The following is a 20162-nucleotide window of genomic DNA, read 5'->3' on the forward strand; positions in this document are numbered from 1 at the left end:
TTATCCAAGTGCTCGACAAAACAAGTCATCAGGAGATGTCCCCACTAATCCCTAATTGACTGGTGTAGGGGTATCATCTAAACACACCCTCAGCCTAAATATGAATGAAATTGGTCAACTGCTTCTTCAGATATCATGCTAACAAGCGAATACAGACAGACAAACATGCTGAAAATGTAACTATACTCAAGTGTAAACAGTAGATTGAGACAAATCTTCTACAACCAGTCATGCATCTGACATACTTCACCTGTAAAATCAATCAAAACAACACACGCCACTGCTGTTGTTGTTTACAATTTTATTATTATTTAGTTGAAAAGCAGATAGAGGAGCTTAATAATCCGAACAGTAGCTTTGGGGTTTTGTGTCCAAAGCCGAATAGAACTGCCTGAAGTGATTTGACCATAATAATAATAATAATAATAATACTACAGGGTAAACCCCACAGTCATAAATGCTACATAACACTGTCTGTATCATAAACAGTCACAAGAACGGCCGCTGTCCGTGTCGGCAATTAGCCTGTGACGTGCTTGTGACACGATTATTCTGAGGTAAGCTAGAGTTGGCTAGTGTTGTACTAAACAAATAAATGCTTTGTCCTGTGTATATATGTGTATGTGTAGTTTTGTTAGCGTGTCAATGTTCCTGTACAGTTTACGCTGAGGCTCGCCTTGATCTTGGCATAGCTTTGGCATTAGGAGGTAACATGGTCGCCCCCTGCTGGGGGCAAAGAAAATAATAATAAAAAGCATTTGTTCATTTTATGAACATTTTGGGAGTCTCTCCCGAGGCCTTGGGCCAGTGGATATAAGGGAATACACGTTAGAGTCTAAGGTACTCTGATTTCAAGTTTGACAAATAGCCGTATATACATTTATAGAATGTATTCTGAAGACATGTGAAAGAGTCCGGTCCTGGGTTCTGCGCAACTCCAGACTCAGATTTTCTACTAAGATCCACTCTGAAGTGCAGCTTCGCTGTTAAACTTCCAAGGACTTAAAGCAACAATTTGTAGGATTTAGTGACATCTACTGGTGAGATTGCAGATTGCAATTTTTCCCACTGCCAGTCATAATTTTGTTTCACTTCATATTCTTGCTTTTTTTTTATTTTTTTTTTTACAAAAACAAGGCTTCTCAAACTGGCAAGCAGCTGACAGTGTATCGGAGGAGCAACCACTGATTCCATCAGGGAATTTATTTTCTTCAGTTTTCCAACTGCGCTGCAAAATGTACAAGACTGTGTGTGTCCCTTTAGGGCTACTGTATGAACACGGTGGCGCAATACGGCAGCGTCAATTCACTGTTGTAACGCTAATAAAGGTTATGAAGGCTATATTCAAATGGCCCTAAATCGGCCATTTTTAAGATGTCAGCTTATTCCAATATGAGGGAAGGTGCAAGTAGGTCAATGCCATAAAATTTACGATCACATTTCTTTTAGTGTTCTTTGAAATGATAAAAAAAAAAAAAAATCTGAGTACACTTGATTAATTAGCTTCACTGAACGCAAAACACTGAATGTGGGTAAACTATCAGACAGCAGCATTGAACAAAGATAAAGAGACCCAATAATACGTAGAATTGTTCTGATAATATAAGAAGGTATAAATAACATCTTGTTTTGGCTAAGCATTTAAAATGGTGTTATTTAGAATAATAATTTAAAAAAAGCACCTGGTGCAACACAAATATGTGGTGTGAGTCTTGACCGTCTGTAGCCCGTTTCGAGGATTACCTGAGATGCCAGTTGTCCCTCGGGCTCTACGGACGTGAGGCCAATCAGCTGATTTAATCAACTGACTGACTGAGGTTTTTTTTTTTTCGTCTTAGAAACCCATTCACGCTAACAGAATTCCTTTGACTGCAAAGTGGATCCTTGATCCTGTATTATGGCCCCACACTAAAAACACACCTGACCTGCAGGCTCGGCACAGTCCATAAATCCACCGCGCTCTGACAATGACGCCTGAAGATATGCAGATAAAAAAAAAAGAAAATTGTCTTAGCTTTAAATCTGTGAGGTATCCTTTACATACTTTCCCTCTAAGGAATTTTTAATAGCATCTTGGAATGCAGTAAATATTGAGATATATATATACTATATATAAATTGAATATTGCCATTAATATAAGCAGGATTACTGTTGATAAATACAGTGTGGCCTCCTTCTATAAGAGGCACCTCAGCGAGCTTCAGCAGCTTGCTCCCATTGATCCAGAAGACCCTAGATGATTGAAGGAGACACTATTTTCCCCAAATTCATTTCTTTAAAAGTCCTAGGGTAGGCTTTGTTCACTCTTCATCCGCGGTCTCCCTTTTGGTATCCTCATCTTTCTGCACCAGGACGTGGGGGCTGAGGCTCGAGTGGACTGTGACTGGTGCAACAACCAGCGTAGAGGTGTCTTGTTGGTCAACAGTCCTCTGGGAAGACGTCTCCTCCTGCAAAAAGGTGAAACCAAAATCCAACCATCCACTTTCGGAACCTACTTATTCCAGTCATTGGAGGAAAGGCAAGGTGGGGGTGCAGGGGCTGAAGTCTATCCTAGAGATCATTGGGCCAGAGGTGAGGTACACCTTGGACAGGCCTCCAGTCTAACACACGGCCACATACATATGTACTAGGCGAGCTACGACCACTACCTTTGCACCCCCCCGGACTAAACCAAACCAACTTTTTTAGGTTCCTTAGATGACCCCAAAACACAATCAGGATGTTCCCAAAAATAAAAACTGGCTTCAAACCAGTTATCCAAGATGGCGTCCAAGATGGCAACCAAAATAGGGTTTTTCACTAAAACACATATAAACAACTTAAATATCACAGAGATTCAATAATAAGAGTCTATTGGCAGCCATTCTGAATCTTAAACCCATGAATGAATTTAGGCACAAATGAGTTTGCTGTGACCTGCAATGGTCTTCCCATTGAATCTCTGTGATATTAAACTTGTTTATATGTTGTTTAAAGGTGTTTTAGTGAAAACCCCTATTTTGGTGGCCATCTTGGATAACTGGCTTGAGGCCAGTTTTTATTTTTGGGAACATCCTGATTGTGTTTTCACTAAAACACCTTTAAACAACATAGAAACAAGTTTAACATCACAGAGATTCAATGGGAGGACCATTGCAGGCCACAGCAAACTGGGAGGACCATTGCAGGTCACAGCAAACTCATTTGTGCCTAAACTAAATTCATTCATGGGTTTAAGATTCAAAATGGCCACCAATAGACCCTTATCATTGAATCTCTCTGATATTTAAGTTGTTTATAGGTGTTTTAGTGAAAAACCCTATTTTGGCGGCCATTTGGATAACTGGCTTGAGGCCAGTTTAGATTTTTGGGAACATCCTGATTGTGTTTTGGGGTCATCTAAGGAACCTAAAAAAGTTGGTTTGGTTTAGTCCTGGGGGGTGCAAAGGCAGTGGTCATAGCTCCCCTAGTAATAGGCAAACAGATTCAAATACAGAATAATTATGCTACCATGATGAGGCTGAAACACAAGTCCAAGAGTCCTGCTACGAGCTTCCTGTTCACCCTGGTCATCTCCATCCTCAAGACAGCCAAATACAATTAACTCCATAATTATGGTCCTTAGATCAATACCTTTTCTTCACTTCATGGAAACCGGTTGTGTGGCCAAACAAGCTGCTACTGACCCAGGCTCACTGCATCCAACCCTTAAAGTCTGAAAGGTGTTGGCAGAATATAATCTATAGTAGCACTTGACACTATCAATCAAGAGCTTCTCTGATCATCTTTAACAAGCCACAGTTGTGGTAAGACGTTTACATCATGGGCACAGGAACGTCTGGGGCAGAATGATGGTACAATATATGTTTGTCTGAAAAAGATGGTCCATAAAATTTTATTGATTTTGACTTTTCTGAAAACAACAACGCTCCAGCTTCCTCCCACATCCAAAGACATGCAGGTTCGGTGAATTGGAAACTTTATAACTTCTCAGGTCTCCCTTGTAAAAGAGATCTCAATCTCAATGGGACTAACCTGGTTAAATAAATAATAATAATAAAAAAAAAGAGTAATCGAGACTGACTGCAGCTTCTCTTCGCCAAAAAAATAAAAAAGTTTGTTTGAGAGCACTGACTGGATGGATCACACCATAGAGCTGGAAACATCCAAAAAGCTCCGTGCATCTTTGAGAAACAGGACTGTAGCCCTACACAAGTCAAGAATGGCTCTTGGAGCAGTTTCCAAACAAATGCAGATTCCAAGACCATCATGCTTAAATGTCAGCAACAAATTTAATTGAACTCCATCAATTCTACCAAGAAGAAAAGGTCAAATTGTGCCAGAAATTTGGTGATGGCAACCACCGGCACAGCCTTCCTGCTTTTCCAACACAAAACTGGGTGAATCTGCACAAAATGAATTTTTCCTCCTTTGGTCCATTTTTTTTAACCACCTTAAAGAACTTCTAATGGTTTTCAGTCTCCCTCTCATTCTCATAAATAATAGAACAACTGGTTTATGTTGCAGCATTACTAAATAACGCTTGTCCAAAGTGTCCAACAAACTCAAACCCGCCTACAATCGAACAGAACAGCTCCCGTACCCACAGCAGGTGGACTCCTCCTCTTAAATAGTCTGTGTGAAAGGATCTCTAAACTCACCTGCTCAGAGTAACGATGACTCATCTGCTCATTAAACTCCTGCATCTCTCCCTCTTCACCGTTTGAGTGGCAGCTCGGACTTGGCACCTCAATTCCATGGCTTTCCAAAATGGCAGCTTCTGGTAGTGTTTGGCAAAAAAGCAAAGGTAAGTCAAGGAAAGAATTAAAAACGGATCTGTTAGCAAGCTTAAGAACTGACAAATATGATCGATTCAAAATTGAAGAAAAACAAACAAACTGGGTGACCACTGTGACACCCATCAACTGGTTTAGGGACAGAGTTGGGCACTGAAACCTAGTTCCAGTATGGCACCAGTTCCTCTACTGCCATCATCTAAAGTACTGGTTCAGGCACCAGCACGGTTTTAGCAAGTATGTGTGTACTAATGGTACCACAAAACAACACCCAACTCAATTTAGAAGGTGATGCACTGACATGATTCTTGGATGGTCGGACAAACAGGGTTGTTACTGTTGGGGGTGTAAACGTTCTAGGTGCACATCCACATCCACAAACAAACACAATCTCTGCCCCAGAACACCACATACTGATGTTGGCATGTAGTTACCTATATTGGCTCTTCTCTTCATCTCCTTCCGACGATTAGCAAACCAATTATACACCTTTAACGCTGTCACACGCTCAAACTCTGACAACTTGCAACCTGGAGGATGAAGCAAACAAACAAAAAATAAAAAATAATAAGCTCGTTTGTCAGGAAGGTGAACAGTACTTAAATAAATAAAACCACAGGCTCAATCCCAGTGTCCTCCCTAATCCCTGAAAGAGGTCACCTGGAAAATGACAGCGTGACTGAGGGTTCAGAATGCTATAAATAGGAATGTTACTATGAGAATGTCATGCTGTTTATGACTGTGTGCACTGGGAGGGAGGAAAAAAACCCCTCAAACATTTAGGCACATTTTAAAGATTTATCTGTTTTAACTGCATGTAAGACTTTCATCCATTTCGACTGCACGTCTAACTAAAACTAATAAATGTAATTTGAAGCATATTGACTAGGTAAACTGGCTCACCCTCAACTCTAGATCATCGTTCCGGCTCTTCTACATATAGGACTTCTGAGGAAAATGTGGTTTTGGGATCATGTACTTCTACATAATGACATATGCTGACATCATCGTGACATTACGTCTTTCAATTCATATGCACTCATGCAAAGTGTAATTCCATCCCACAGCAATACTGTTTTTTTTTTGTTGTTTTTTTTACTTTGACTTGCTAAATAAATGCTAATATTGAAGAACTCCAGACTCAGATTAACACTTTGCAATGCTTTTGCTCACTGAGCTTTCACAAGAAAAATAGAATAACAAGACCAATAACACAAAATGACTTTTGCATCAAATCATACATCTCTAGTACTATTTATTTAAGTAATAACAGCAGTAAAGGAGGGTCTCATACCTGGCTTTTGGATGACAGAGTTGCAAGCATTGGCAATCTCTTCTCGCTTTGCTTCATCCGGGTACTGGTTCTCCATGAAGAAACTGCAAGTAATAACATCCAGAATATTGGAAAGGCTCCACATTTCTTAGACAATGACACCAGTCTCAGCAGTGAGAGTTACTTCATAATTTTACACCTCATCAACCTTTAGTCTTTGTGCTGAACAGGAAAAAAGAGTAAGAACCACATTAATACAGTGAAAGAACATCAGAACATCATTTCAACATCATCATTGAAATGAATGGCTGCAATAAACAGTCATTTCTGTCATTCCAACACTGACAAATTAAATCTGCTCCTCAGGCTAAAAATGTGACATCTGCACAGCAAATATAAAATACAGCCCAGGTAAACATTAAGCACTCCACTTTTCTTATCTTTGATTATATATATATATATATATATATATATATATATATATATATATACACACACACGAGGTCTGTTAGAAAAGTATCCGACCTTTTTATTTTTTTCAAAAACCATATGGATTTGAATCACGTGTGATTGCATCAGACAAGCTTGAACCTTCGTGCGCATGCGTGAGTTTTTTCACGCCTGTCAGTTGCGTCATTCGCCTGTGAGCAGGCTTTGTGTGAGCACTGGTCCACCCCCTCGTCATTTTTTTATTGCAAATAAATGAACGATTTGGAGCTTTGCTGCATCAATTTTTTTCCAGAAACTGTGAGAGACCTCCAGGTGGACACCGTTCGGAAAATTAATATGGCTTTCAGGGACGATTTTATAGGGATTATGTGTGATTCTTAGACTACGGGCACTTATTATGTCCTTTAATCATATTGTATGAAAAACAGAAAAAGGGGAAATTTCACACTTTTATAGTTATCTTTACAATGAAAGTGTGTTAAGAAATTTGTTCTAGTAGTCTATGATGACTTTTTCACCTTTTTTCAGCATCATTATATGCAAATATTGCCGTTTTGTGCTTGTCCCACACCCAGACTTTTGATCTTCAATGATAAAAATGAATGGTAAAGAAATGTTTTTTCTAATGTTTTAAAACATCTCTGAATAAAATATCAGTAAAATAATCAAAACATAATTGGGGTATTCAATGTCATACAACTGTTGTGATTTTTTTTAAACAAAATGTAGTTGTCCCACACTATTGCTGTAATTTCCACCACAACACTGTAATGTCCCTTTAAACAGTTTGTATGAAAGATTGTTTGGGTAGTTTATATGGAGATAAATATATATAGCGCCAAATCACAACAAACAGTTGCCCCAAGGCGCTTTATATTGTAAGGCAATGGTGTGGTGGAAATTACATTTACAAGGCCAATAGTGCCCGTAGTTAAAGAATCACCCTTATACAGATTAAGGAGTGTTACTGCCGCTTTAAGTACGGCCCACAACTGCTGAGAGCGTGGCACGCTCCCAGCGCCGATCGACAGGCTCAGACCCCGCTGAAACAACCAGATCATTTCCAACGTGAAGGCTTTGTTGATCCGGGACCTTGTCTGACTTTCACAAAAAGGCAGAAGTCGTGGACATCAGCACTTTTTCGGCACATTCCACTGTTACAGGAGTTTTTTTTCATGGAAAGAAAAGCGGAGGGGCGCACCACGGAGCCGTTCATTACGCGGCACAAAACCACCTCCGTGTTGGTCTCACAGGACGGCTTTCAGGTGGATTTCAGATGGATTCTGGTTGCTTTTCAGTCGTGTGATTATCCGATTGTGATTGTGCATGAGCTGGACATGCCAGAACATGTCCTGGAAGGCTTCATCACGGCGTTGCTTTGCGCCATGCAGCTCCACCGCGACGTGCGGAATTCTGCTCCTCTTTCCATGACAAAAACTGCTGTAACAGTGGAATGTGCCATTCATTTCTAAACTGGACGCTGTCTTGATCCGGTATGTCGTCTGACTAGCACAGGAATTGTGAAAAGACGTGGACATCAGCACATTAAGACAGATGTGCGGAGGAGTTCCGCACGTTGCGGTGGAGCTGCATGGCGCAAAGCAACGCCGTGATGAAGCCTTCCAGGACATGTTCTGGCATGTCCAGCTCATGCACAATCACAATCGGATAATCACACGACTGAAAAGCAACCGGAATCCATCTGAAATCCACCTGAAAGCCGTCCTGTGAGACCAACACCGAGGTGGTTTTGTCCCGCGTAATGAACGGCTCCGTGGCGCGTCCCTCCGCTTTTCTTTCCATGAAAAAAAAACTCCTGTAACAGTGGAATGTGCCGAAAAAGTGCTGATGTCCACGACTTCTGCCTTTTTGTGAAAGTCAGACGAGGTCCCGGATCAACAAAGCCTTCACATTGGAAATGATCTGGTTGTTTCAGCGGGGTCTGAGCTTGTCGGTTGGCGCTGGGAGCGCGCCGCGCTCTCAACAGTTGTGGGCCATCCTTAAAGCGGCAGTAACACTCCTTAATCTGTATAATCCTCATAAAATCGTCCCTGAAAACCATATTAATTTTCCGAACGGTGTCCACCTGGAGGTCTCTCACAATTTCTTGAAAAAAAATTGATTCAGCAAAGCTCCAAATCGTTCAGACATTTATTCGCAATAAAAAAACGACGAGAGGGTGGACCAGTGCTCACACAAAGCCTGCTCACAGGCAAATGACGCAACCGACAGGCGTGAAAAAACTCACGCATGCGCATGAAGGTTCAAGCTTGTCTGATGCAATCACCCGTGATTCAAATCCATATGGTTTGTGAAAAAAATTAAAAGGTCGGATACTTTTCTAACAGACCTCGTATAAATTATATATATATATATGTATGTATACATATATATATATATATATATATATATATATATATATATATACATATATGTATACATATTATTGTGGACAGTCTAAGGCACACCTGTGCACTAATCATGGTGTCTAATCAGCATCTTGATATGGCACACCTGTGAGGTGGGATGGATTATCTCAGCAAAGGAGAAGTGCTCACTATCACAGATTTAGACTGGTTTGTGAACAATATTTGAGGGAAATGGTGATATTGTGTATGTGGAAAAAGTTTTAGATCTTTGAGTTCATCTCATACAAAATGGGAGCAAAACCAAAAGTGTTGCGTTTATATCTTTGTTGAGTATATATATATATATATATATATATATATATATATATATATATATATATATATATATATATATATATATATATATATATATATATATACACATATATATATACACACATATAATTTGATGCAAATTATTGGCTAAGGTAATAGGATTAATAAATGAAATGGTTTTGACTGTGTTGAATGTTTGGTCTTCACATTAAAAGGACCAGCAAGGTTGATACCCATTGGATTCTATAACATAATGTTACCCCGTAACGTGATAAGGAAGCATGAGTGCCTTGTCCGTGGGGATCCACAGGCTCCAGATTGGGTTGTATTTATAAAATAGGTAGCTGACATTTTTCAAGAGTGGTAATAAATTAAGCAAAGTTTCTATAATTATTTTAACTGAAAGTGCTGGAAATCAAAATGAGAACGTTTTGTGAATAATTGTATTTATTATTTGGCACATTTAGTTGATGTCATATTTTACAACTGGCAAGGTTGATATATTTCCTTTCTTCAGAGCTTGTCTGGATACCAGGGACTGATTCATGGTGATATCACTGTTGTTAAGCAATATCCCTAATTTCTCCAAAAGTATTAATCCTATCAACTTTCCATTTTCACGGTGTTGATCCTTGACCCAAAATAAACACACCAAACAGCAAAGGTCAGCTCTCCCCAGTTTCTCCGTGATCAAAGTCATACTTACACATTCACGCATACACACATACACAGAAGCCACTTGGCTTTTTATAGATGACAGATGGTGCAAATTAGTCCTTTTTTAAAACCCTATCAATCAAAAACCAAAATTGGAGCAACTTTAACTTTTGACTCCTGTGTAATTCTTCATTGAGCCCTGTAGGTCATTAGAGGTCAGACCCAGGATGTCTCCATGTCTGAAAATAAACTTTAGTCAATTTAGAATGTGTGGCAAAATTCATGCTTTTATCACAAATATGTACAATTATTTTGTCAATCTTCTGCACTGTCTTCCTTTGTAATGGTCTTCTAATTCTGATCTCACATTTCAAAACAGAGGAATTGATTTCCTCCAGCGCCCTCATTGTCCATGTTTCCATATACCCTTCAATCACTCTCTCACACTCACACACACCATCTTAACCTCTGCCGTGTCGTCCTTCACTCCACACCAGCCCACAGCGATCAGCACTGCAGCAGAGTTGCATAATCTGGGGCCGTTGTGGATGATGTTGTCTGAGGACCTGCGCGGTGTTTATTACAGAAAGTGCCGCGACTGCATCCAGTACTTACAGTAACCGTGTAACAGACAAATCAATAACAGCACACGGCTGTTGGGAGGTGGACAAGTAAGCCTTCTCTTGTTTCTTAGACAGCTTCTAATGGACTGAAAAGAAGCTTTTTGGACAAATTTATGAGCAGGAAGCGATGATAAAAAAACCCCCACCTGTATTTAAAAATAAAGCATGACACTGACGCTGACTGTTATTCCCACAGCGCACTGTTCAAAGTCATCCGAAGGAATGTGACACTCAGGTTTTCTGCCAAAGTTTGCATTTTGCAGCACAACAAACTTGAGTACGTCAGCAGAAAACCAAACTATGAAGAAGGTTACTCACTGAAGTCACTCCAGCTACCAGGGCCAAAAACATGTTAAAATAAAGATTTGTGATCAAGCTCAGAGAATCGTGCTCAGCAATAGTAGCTGCTTGCATGTATTATATTATTATATATCAACAGTAGTCGATATTTAGTGATGAATACTTAAACTGGTCAACCTCTACAGTAATTGAGAAATATGAAAACAAAACAAAGTCTGATTATCTCATTTTGAAGACATCAGACAAAACTCATCTTCATTCATGTACATTTTCAAATGATGTGCTGCAACTGTGTGAAGAATGATTCACATTCACCAAACTGCTTAGAAGGAGGTGCGCTGAAAGTCCTCAGGAGAAACAGACAGACAAGATGATTCCTAAACATCTTTTCCTAAACATCAACTTTTTTTTTTTTTCTTTTTTTTTTGCAGGGTGATGAACATGATGATGATGGTGATGAACCATCCCTGGTTTTCAAGACCAGGCACCTAAGTGGCTCTACTCTATTCTACTCTTCCTTTTTTAGATATACCTTAGTATACACTAGTATAGTTCTACTTTAGAACTGGAATATATTATAGAAGACATACCTTACTAAACTTTCATGATTCCTGGAAGGGATGGATGGTATAAAATTAAACATCACAGTCAGTAGTATTGGATTTTGTTTATAGCAGATAACTGGTGGCACAGGCGTCGACATAATCATTCTGCACTAACGAATAATCTGGAAAATGTGAGCGCTCATGCGGTTTTGTTTTGTGTGCACAATAAAAGACTGAACGTGGTCCAGATTTAAGAAGTCAGACAGTGAGCAGAAAACCATCACCTCAAATCATTTTACAATCAGAATTACAAAAGAATGCACTCACCGTAAATCGTCGAAGCTAGCTAGCTCTCCAAATCGGGTCCATTTGTATTTTCACTTTGTGCAACTTGCTTTTTTATTATATTTCATGAAAGTGAATTTTAAAGACTGACATTATTTCAGAAAACTGTTAAAATACCTCTCCATAATCGACTGACACTCCTTCCTCCAGGTGAACCTGCTACCTCGACGAAGCCTCAGAGGCCCGCCCATCATCCCCACTCTGTCACCAGTTATGATCCCCGTCCTCCAGTCAGGCTCCTCCTTCACCAAAGAACGCATAGATAAGGTGGCACCTGAGGAGAAGACCAGATGAGAATTTCCATAACTAACAAATGGTTGGACTGGTGACTTTCTGGATCACAGTCGAGACTGCAGCATTGGGACCCACTTCCTCAACTGCTATTGAGGCAAGAGTGCTCCAAGAGCACAACGGGTCTTTGGTACAAGTGTTTGCTACATTCTGATAACATTTCAAGGTATGTGATAGTTGATTTCAGAATGCAGACACCAACTCATGAAAGTGGCAGCGTCTAGATTTGTTAATCAAGGGCTTTAGTAGAGAAGCTTGAATCTTCGACTGGACTGGGTTGCTTGACACGCGGACGTTTCGCTTAAAATCGCAGAAGCTTCCTCAGCTAAAATTCTTGCTCTGGAAGTCTGACTTCTGTCTGACTCTTGTAGAGAAGAATAAAACAGAAGCCAACAAAAGCTGGAGTTTTAAACCTAACCAGACCCCTCCTACTGAGAGGCAGACTGCTATAGGCTAGTGACTAAACAATATTGTGCTAACTACAGCACAATAGTTGCTAATTAGAGCTATTGTTTAGTCTCTAGCCACCCACTCATGAAACTGATGGGAGTGTAGATTTGTTAATCAACGGTCGTAACTCTGGTAAAATAGGCCCAGCTCAAACAATATGATAATATGCGTATTACCAACCTATAGCAAGGGCTTGTACCACGTTTCACGAAATTCCTCCTAAAAATGTGAGAGGCGTTGATTTCAGAATGCTTATACCCTGTTTGGGATGGACGGACAGACAGACGGATGGAAATCGCCACAACATAATCCTCCTTTGGCTAGCAGGGGATAAAAAGTCATTAGCAACTATTTCAATGCATCCCAGGACGACGGCATGACAATGGACTGATAAGCATGCAAGCTAGCTGATGCGGTGACGTCTTAAACTTCAGGTGGTTGAAGCCAGGGCAGGGTGCGGTTTTACCTGGTTGGGCTTGGGCGGCTGCAGCGGCAGCAGTGTACCATGGCAGCAAATGCATCAGCAGCTCTCTCTGCCTGCTCCACACTGGGTTGGGGTGAAGGCTGGTATTGGGGTTGGGGAGACTGTTGGTAATGCTGGCACTTGCCCCTGCTACTGTCCCGTCTCTGTCCCCTCCCCTGGCCCTGGGCAAGGGACTCACGCTGTGCTGGCTTTCACTCCACCTCAGCCCTTCAATTAGGACAAAACCAACAGTCAGGCAGGCCACAGCCGTCGGTGAGGTTATAGAAGCTCGTTTCGGAAGTTACAACCGGAGATTGAGAGCTGCAGTGGCTCCATGCTTAATAGAAATGCACATCTGTTTCTCAACTTGCACACTCCTGGACACCAGCCTTACAATTTACAATCAAATATCCAAGAATTTAATTCAACCAACAGCACTGCTGCCAATTGTCAAAGAGTATTTGATGGGCAGGACTAAAGGGCGGGACACTGTAAGCACTGTGGCCACCGTGGATTGGAAATGTTGCAGAGGAAAATGATAACTGTTAGTATCACTGTTAATAGACTGTTAGCCATGTAGGAATGAAAACCAGCACCAGAGTACCTCCAGCATGAGGGCTGAGAACTACAGACATGTTCCAAAACTTGGAACATGGGAAATAAAAAACAAACAAACAAAAAAACCGTAGGGGCTTATCATGGGGGAGGGAGGGGTGACGGGGGCCAGTCGATGGACCACCGGCAGGTTTGTTTATCTCACAGAACCGATAATGTGAAAGGTAACAATATCAGATGTCAGCATGAATGCATGCTTCCTGATCCCCAATGAACAAAAACTAAAAAGGCTCACCACTAAAGCACATATTTGACATCATGTTAACAGCTGACAAACATGCTGCCTTTTTAAAGTAGCCCCATCCCCGTCTACGAGGTCAGAGAGGTCAATACAAAGCTATACAAATGGTGTTCACATCAGTTTCATTTCCAACCAGAAGCCTTAACATTATTGATTAGCATCTCCAATGACAGAGCTACCTTCATCATTTTGTCTCAACTCTCGTCCTTCATTGACCTCAGAGCTCCTAAAGACCAGGATGGGTTTAGCAGTGTGGGCGGCGTGTGTAATAATCATGCAAAACACATAGACGCGCTAAAGCAAAACTGATGGATGGAAAGGACAGTTAGCATGCAGTGGTTTACACGTCTTTATCCCCTGTGGTGACCAATAATCCCACTTCGCTACACCGTAGTAGTGCGTCTCTGCAGCGTTTCTGGAACACGGTTCCTGTATTCACAGATTCCTCACCTGGGTTGTTCCTCTCCAGCAGGTACCAGCGGTAGAAAGCTCTGCGCTTGGAGTCGCTCATCTCCAGGCCCTGCTGCAGCAACCACTGGGAGATGTAACTCTGACTGATGCCTGCATGGAAAAGGAAAGTCATGGTGTTTCAAGATTTTGCCACTCAACAAAAATATAAACGCAACACTTTTGGTTTTGCTCCCATTTTGTATGAGATGAACTCAAAGATCTAAAACTTTTTCCACATACACAATATCACCATTTCCCTCAAATATTGTTCACAAACCAGTCTAAATCTGTGATAGTGAGCACTTCTCCTTTGCTGAGATAATCCATCCCACCTCACAGGTGTGCCATATCAAGATGCTGATTAGACACCATGATTAGTGCACAGGTGTGCCTTAGACTGCCCACAATAAAAGGCCACTCTGAAAGGTGCAGTTTTATCACACAGCACAATGCCACAGATGTCGCAAGATTTGAGGGAGGGTGCAATTGGCATGCTGACAGCAGGAATGTCAACCAGAGCTGTTGTTCGTGTATTGAATGTTCATTTCTCTGCCATAAGCCGTCTCCAAAGGTGTTTCAGAGAATTTGGCAGTACATCCAACCAGCCTCACAACCGCAGACCACGTGTAACCACACCAGCCCAGGACCTCCATATCCAGCATGTTCACCTCCAAAATCGTCTGAGTCCAGCCACTCGGACAGCTGCTGAAACAATCGGTTTGCATAACCAAAGAATTTCTGCACAAACTGTCAGAAACCGTCTCAGGGAAGCTCATCTGCATGCTCGTCGTCCTCATCGGGGTCTCGACCTGACTCCAGTTCGTCGTCATAACCGACTTGAGTGGGCAAATGCTCACATTCACTGGCATTTGGCACGTTGGAGAGGTGTTCTCTTCACGGATGAATCCCGGTTCACACTGTTCAGGGCAGATGGCAGACAGCGTGTGTGGCGTCGTGTGGGTGAGCGGTTTTCTGATGTCAATGTTGTGGATCGAGTGGCCCATGGTGGCGGTGGGGTTATGGTACGGGCAGGCGTCTGTTATGGACAAAGAACACAGGTGCATTTTATTGATGGCATTTTGAATGCACAGAGATACCGTGATGAGATCCTGAGGCCCATTGTTGTGCCATACATCCAAGAACATCACCTCATGTTGCAGCAGGATAATGCACGGCCCCATGTTGCAAGGATCTGTACACAATTCTTGGAAGCTGAAAATGTCCCAGTTCTTGCATGGCCGGCATACTCACCAGACATGTCACCCATTGAGCATGTTTGGGATGCTCTGGACCGGCGTATACGACAGCGTGTACCAGTTCCTGCCAATATCCAGCAACTTCGCACAGCCATTGAAGAGGAGTGGACCAACATTCCACAGACCACAATTGACAACCTGATCAACTCTATGCGAAGGAGATGTGTTGCACTGCATGAGGCAAATGGTGGTCACACCAGATACTGACTGGTACCCCCCCCCCAATAAAACAAAACTGCACCTTTCAGAGTGGCCTTTTATTGTGGACAGTCTAAGGCACACCTGTGCACTAATCATGGTGTCTAATCAGCATCTTGATATGGCACACCTGTGAGGTGGGATGGATTATCTCAGCAAAGGAGAAGTGCTCACTATCACAGATTTAGACTGGTTTGTGAACAATATTTGAGGGAAATGGTGATATTGTGTATGTGGAAAAAGTTTTAGATCTTTGAGTTCATCTCATACAAAATGGGAGCAAAACCAAAAGTGTTGCGTTTATATTTTTGTTGAGTGTAATTATATTTACATCAAATCACAACTAACTCGCCAAGTGCTTGCTCACAGGGGGTCGTTTTGACTGTTGGGGTTTTTACGTAATTATTGTATGGCCTTGCCTTACAATATAAAGCGCCTTGGGGCAACTGTTTGTTGTGATTTGGCGCTATATAAATAAAATTGATTGATTGATTGAAGATACTTCACAGAATCAGGTTCCAACACGGCGAGCTGGGTGGAAAGCTGCTGTGGGCACCACCACAACAAGAAACAGTTCAAATTTAAACAATTAGCATAAGCAATACCAATAAAGTTAGTTAAAAGCCAATAAACAAATACGATATAAAAAGAGTGAAACGGAATGCAGTAATAACTGAAATATAAGATAATAAATTAATGTGTATACGACAAGTTTAAAATTTAACCTTTAATGTGTGGTTCATTATTTTTAAGAAATCCAAACCACTTCCATATAATTGACGGTGTTACTTTAAAACTAATTTATTAAGGTGGCTCTCAGAAAAATGTTCTAAGTTAATTTAAGTGCCCTGTGGTACCAGCAGTGCGTGTCAAGGGCTTTTATTGTGAAAGGTCAGGATTACGCAATGGTGGGTTGAGGAATAAAGAGAGCTGTTCATCTCCATTCTCACAAAAGACCTTCTGTGTCTTATTTCTGATATCCTGTGATAAGCGTCAGCACAGCTGACCCCAGTGACCTAACTTTGATTTTTTTTTTTTAAATTAACATTTTCCTTAGTTTTTGCAGTCAGTCTGCTCTGTGTCAGCCTGATCCTGTCAGATCTCAAAAGCTAAGCAGTGTGGGGCCTGGTTAGTACTTGGATGGGAGACCGCTTCAGAACACCAGGGGCTGTGTGTGTTTCTCCAGGTAAAACTGGAGTTGCGTCAGGAAGGGCATCCGGTGTAAAACTTGTGCCAAATACCAATGCGGATCTGGTTTTATCCGCTGTGGCGACCCCGAACACACGGAAGGACAACAACAACAATATTTTCGTTAGTTTTGGAAGTTCACCTTTCACAGTCCCTTTGGTGCCTTTTTTCCAGAGCTTTCTTCACTGCTGATATCAAAAAATATTTTGTTTTTAAAATGCAAAAACGGACATCCGGGCATGCATCCACTTTTGACATGCCAGCCAACAACTGCAGTCTGACAGGCTGTTCTTATATTTCTGATACTATATTTCAGCTTTTATTCAGGATGGGAGTTGGGAACCTGTTCTAGCTGAGAACTGGGTCCATATTTTTCAGTCCATCAGAATCATATGCCTATTCCCGAACAGCAAACTGTGGCAAGTTTTGAACCATTGTAGTAACTTCTTGATCCATCTTTGTCTGTCTTAATCAAACTTGCTATACATAAGTAGTAGTAACAGTCGTCATCAACGGCAACACATTTGAGATCTTGATCTCCTTTTTCAACTGTTCAAAAATTTGACAGCTTCAGTCATGTTTGAACATCTTTAAACTGAGTATTCGCAGTGATTACGGCTTGAAACTTCTGTGGTTGTGCTTCATCGGGGTAAAAATGTGAAGCTGAAGCAGCGTTTGTTGTGGTTTTTGCCCAAGTTTGTCGCGGTTTTTGCCCAAGGGCCCAGCTCCTTTCTTTCATTTTTGGGCAGATTGCCAGGTCTGCACTTTATAAACCAGCCTGTTAGCATGCAAGCTGGATTATGCAGTTTCATCCCATTTTTGCACCTTTTTTGGATCATGGGTGATCATAGGAGAATGGCACTCTGTTATTTTCCTTGAGACAGAAAAGTGACAACTTTGTGAGGGGTTGGCAACCCGTGAAGCTAAACTGTGACTGGATGGAGACAAAATGAGAATCTGACCGTCTGTGCGTGACAGACACAAAAAATGCCCTGGGACCCCTGGCAGCACAACAAAACTGCAAATACAGGTCAGTGTCATTCCAAGTGAAACTTATCACTAATCTGCGCATTTCTCACAAATTTGTGTTTCCAACTACTCACTAACAGTCACAGCCCAGTGAGATACTACCCTTAGTAGTAACTCTTATGGTAAATTTAAAAAAATAAATAAAAAAAAAGACTCCTAGTAGTAGGATGTTTCCTGAACATAGCCCAAGTAGATAATGTTACATGAACAACGTACAACATTTCTGGATTTTACAAGGCGACTTCCAGCTCCAGCATTGGCAGCAGCCAACATGTCGTAGGAAATACGACAGGAAATACAGTTCATGCACTCACTGGTCTAGCATAACTGTTTTATTACTAAAACTAAATTTGATATTATTCAAGGTTTATTAAGAATGCTGTATCATTCATAATCTGAGTATAATCCTCGTTGGTGTTTAATGAGTAGAAGTGACTTAAAAACAGAAAACTACCTGTAACTTGACCCACGATTGCCTGAGAGATCCTGCGATTATTCAGGAAGGTTTTGATTTCTTCTTTCACAAGGTTGCTGTCTCTCCTGTGAAGGCAGAAACAGACGAGCATGACGTCAAAACCATGACACAGGCCTTAAAGAGACTCATTCCTTTAACACTGTTGACTGAGGGCTCACGTTTTCAGCATCCTTCCACACCTGACCTCACGTAAATAGGTTTTCTGAAGAATAAGACTAAAGGTCTGGTGGACAGCTGTTGTCACGTCATAATGTCATAATTGTTTCTGCTACTTTTTGTCTTCCATCTCTTTTCAAACACCACTCATTTGTCTTCAGGTCTTTGATTACCCTCTGTCTGCCCATCCTTTCTCGCTCACCTCATGTACTCCTCCACCTTCTCCTCCAGGTCCCACTCTTCTTCTCCCATCATGTCATAGCTGAACGACCGCTGAACCGCCACGCTTGGAGGGAAGAGCGGTGGAGGTGAGGCCTCGTAGCTGTTACTGGGGGACAGCGCGGCACCGTCCAGGCCAGACGTCTGTGTGGTGGCAGAGGCGAGGGACAGTGAGGATGAGGAGGAAGAAGACGAGGAGGATGGAGCTGGAGCGACTGTGGTCGGAGTGTTGTTAGACGGAGTGGGATGAGAATCACAGTGTGAGGGGCGGTGGTCCGGGTCAAGTCTCTCCAGGGATTCCAGGGCGTGGATAATCTGAGGTTTGGTCATGCCTGAGAGACGTAAGCGCTGCAGGAGGTCAATCTGCTCGATGGTGTACCGTGGCTCCACCTCACAGCACTCCATTCTGGCATCTAAATACACAAACACCGTTAAGCATTGTCAAGTTGAATGATAATGGCAATAAAACATAAGCAGGTACAGACAGCAAAACTGGTCCAATGACACGCCACTCCGGAACTTGTTTCTTGGCATTGCTCAAGTTTGGTCAAGCGACCAATTCTGAGATGAGCAGTCATAATTAGATTAATGGACTTGTGTCATGCTGTATCATATTCTACAGGCTCCCAGGCCCCATTGCCCATCCTTCAAATTCTCAGATGCGTTCAATGACTTTATTTCAGATTGGGTGATTCACAATGACAAGACCTTAACTGCTTCGGATTTCAACATCCATGTTAAGTAGCTTTTCAGATACCCTCTAAAACCTTTCTAGAAGTTTTTGAATAAATTCAGCTTCAGTCAGTTTAAGCAGGGACCCACTCACTGCACCGGGAAAAAAAAAAACACTCAAAATCCACCCTCGCTTCCATCAGCCACCTCTCATCAGTCATTTATCAAGTTTAAATCATCACTACCTGCTCAACAAATACTGACATGATCATGCCATCTGTGACACAGAAACCAGTATGATCTGTTGACATTCTCATAAGATGCATGTGCAGGTCATCAGAGAAATAAAGCTAAAAATCTTAGACTCTGACCCCCACTGTGCTTTTGACTTACTGTCTTTTCCAAAGACCACTCCAAGTCACACCTTTTTGTTTTATGAGTTCTTTAATTTGGGATTTTTGTGCATTGTTGCAGTGTTTTTTCCATTACTGGTATTTATTCTTTTATTATTGGAGTTTATTTTTTTAGTACACTCAACAAAAATATAAATGCAACACTTTTGGTTTTGCTCCCATTTTGTATGAGATGAACTCAAAGATCTAAAACTTTTTCCACATACACAATATCACCATTTCTCTCAAATATTGTTCACAAACCAGTCTAAATCTGTGATAGTGAGCACTTCTCCTTTGCTGAGATAATCCATCCCACCTCACAGGTGTGCCATATCAAGATGCTGATTAGACACCATGATTAGTGCACAGGTGTGCCTTAGACTGCCCACAATAAAAGGCCACTCTGAAAGGT

General features: G+C 41.5%; 1 protein-coding gene across 4 annotated transcripts in view; it reads right to left on the minus strand.

Annotated features, from left to right (window-relative positions):
- Positions 1 to 286: 286 nt before the first annotated feature.
- zgc:91944 (uncharacterized protein LOC436941 homolog) overlaps positions 287 to 20162 on the minus strand; it is a 35698-nt gene continuing 15822 nt past the window's right edge. The window contains exons 3-11 of one of the 4 annotated variants that reach the window (XM_034160728.1): positions 18667 to 19096; positions 18288 to 18373; positions 14163 to 14273; positions 12860 to 13084; positions 11770 to 11926; positions 6070 to 6152; positions 5210 to 5305; positions 4641 to 4756; positions 287 to 2447 (exon numbers count right to left, since the gene is read on the minus strand). In XM_034160728.1, coding sequence (XP_034016619.1) covers positions 2301 to 2447; positions 4641 to 4756; positions 5210 to 5305; positions 6070 to 6152; positions 11770 to 11926; positions 12860 to 13084; positions 14163 to 14273; positions 18288 to 18373; positions 18667 to 19096 — 1451 coding nt within the window. In that variant the 3' untranslated portion in view covers positions 287 to 2300. Of the gene's footprint in view, positions 2448 to 4640; positions 4760 to 5209; positions 5306 to 6069; positions 6153 to 11769; positions 11927 to 12859; positions 13085 to 14162; positions 14274 to 18287; positions 18374 to 18666; positions 19097 to 20162 lie in introns of all 4 variants that reach the window. The other 3 variants (XM_034160727.1, XM_034160730.1, XM_034160729.1) reach the window with 3 other exon arrangements.

This window comes from Thalassophryne amazonica, chromosome 20 (assembly GCF_902500255.1).
Source record: "Thalassophryne amazonica chromosome 20, fThaAma1.1, whole genome shotgun sequence".
In the NCBI taxonomy this organism is placed as follows: domain Eukaryota; kingdom Metazoa; phylum Chordata; class Actinopteri; order Batrachoidiformes; family Batrachoididae; genus Thalassophryne; species Thalassophryne amazonica.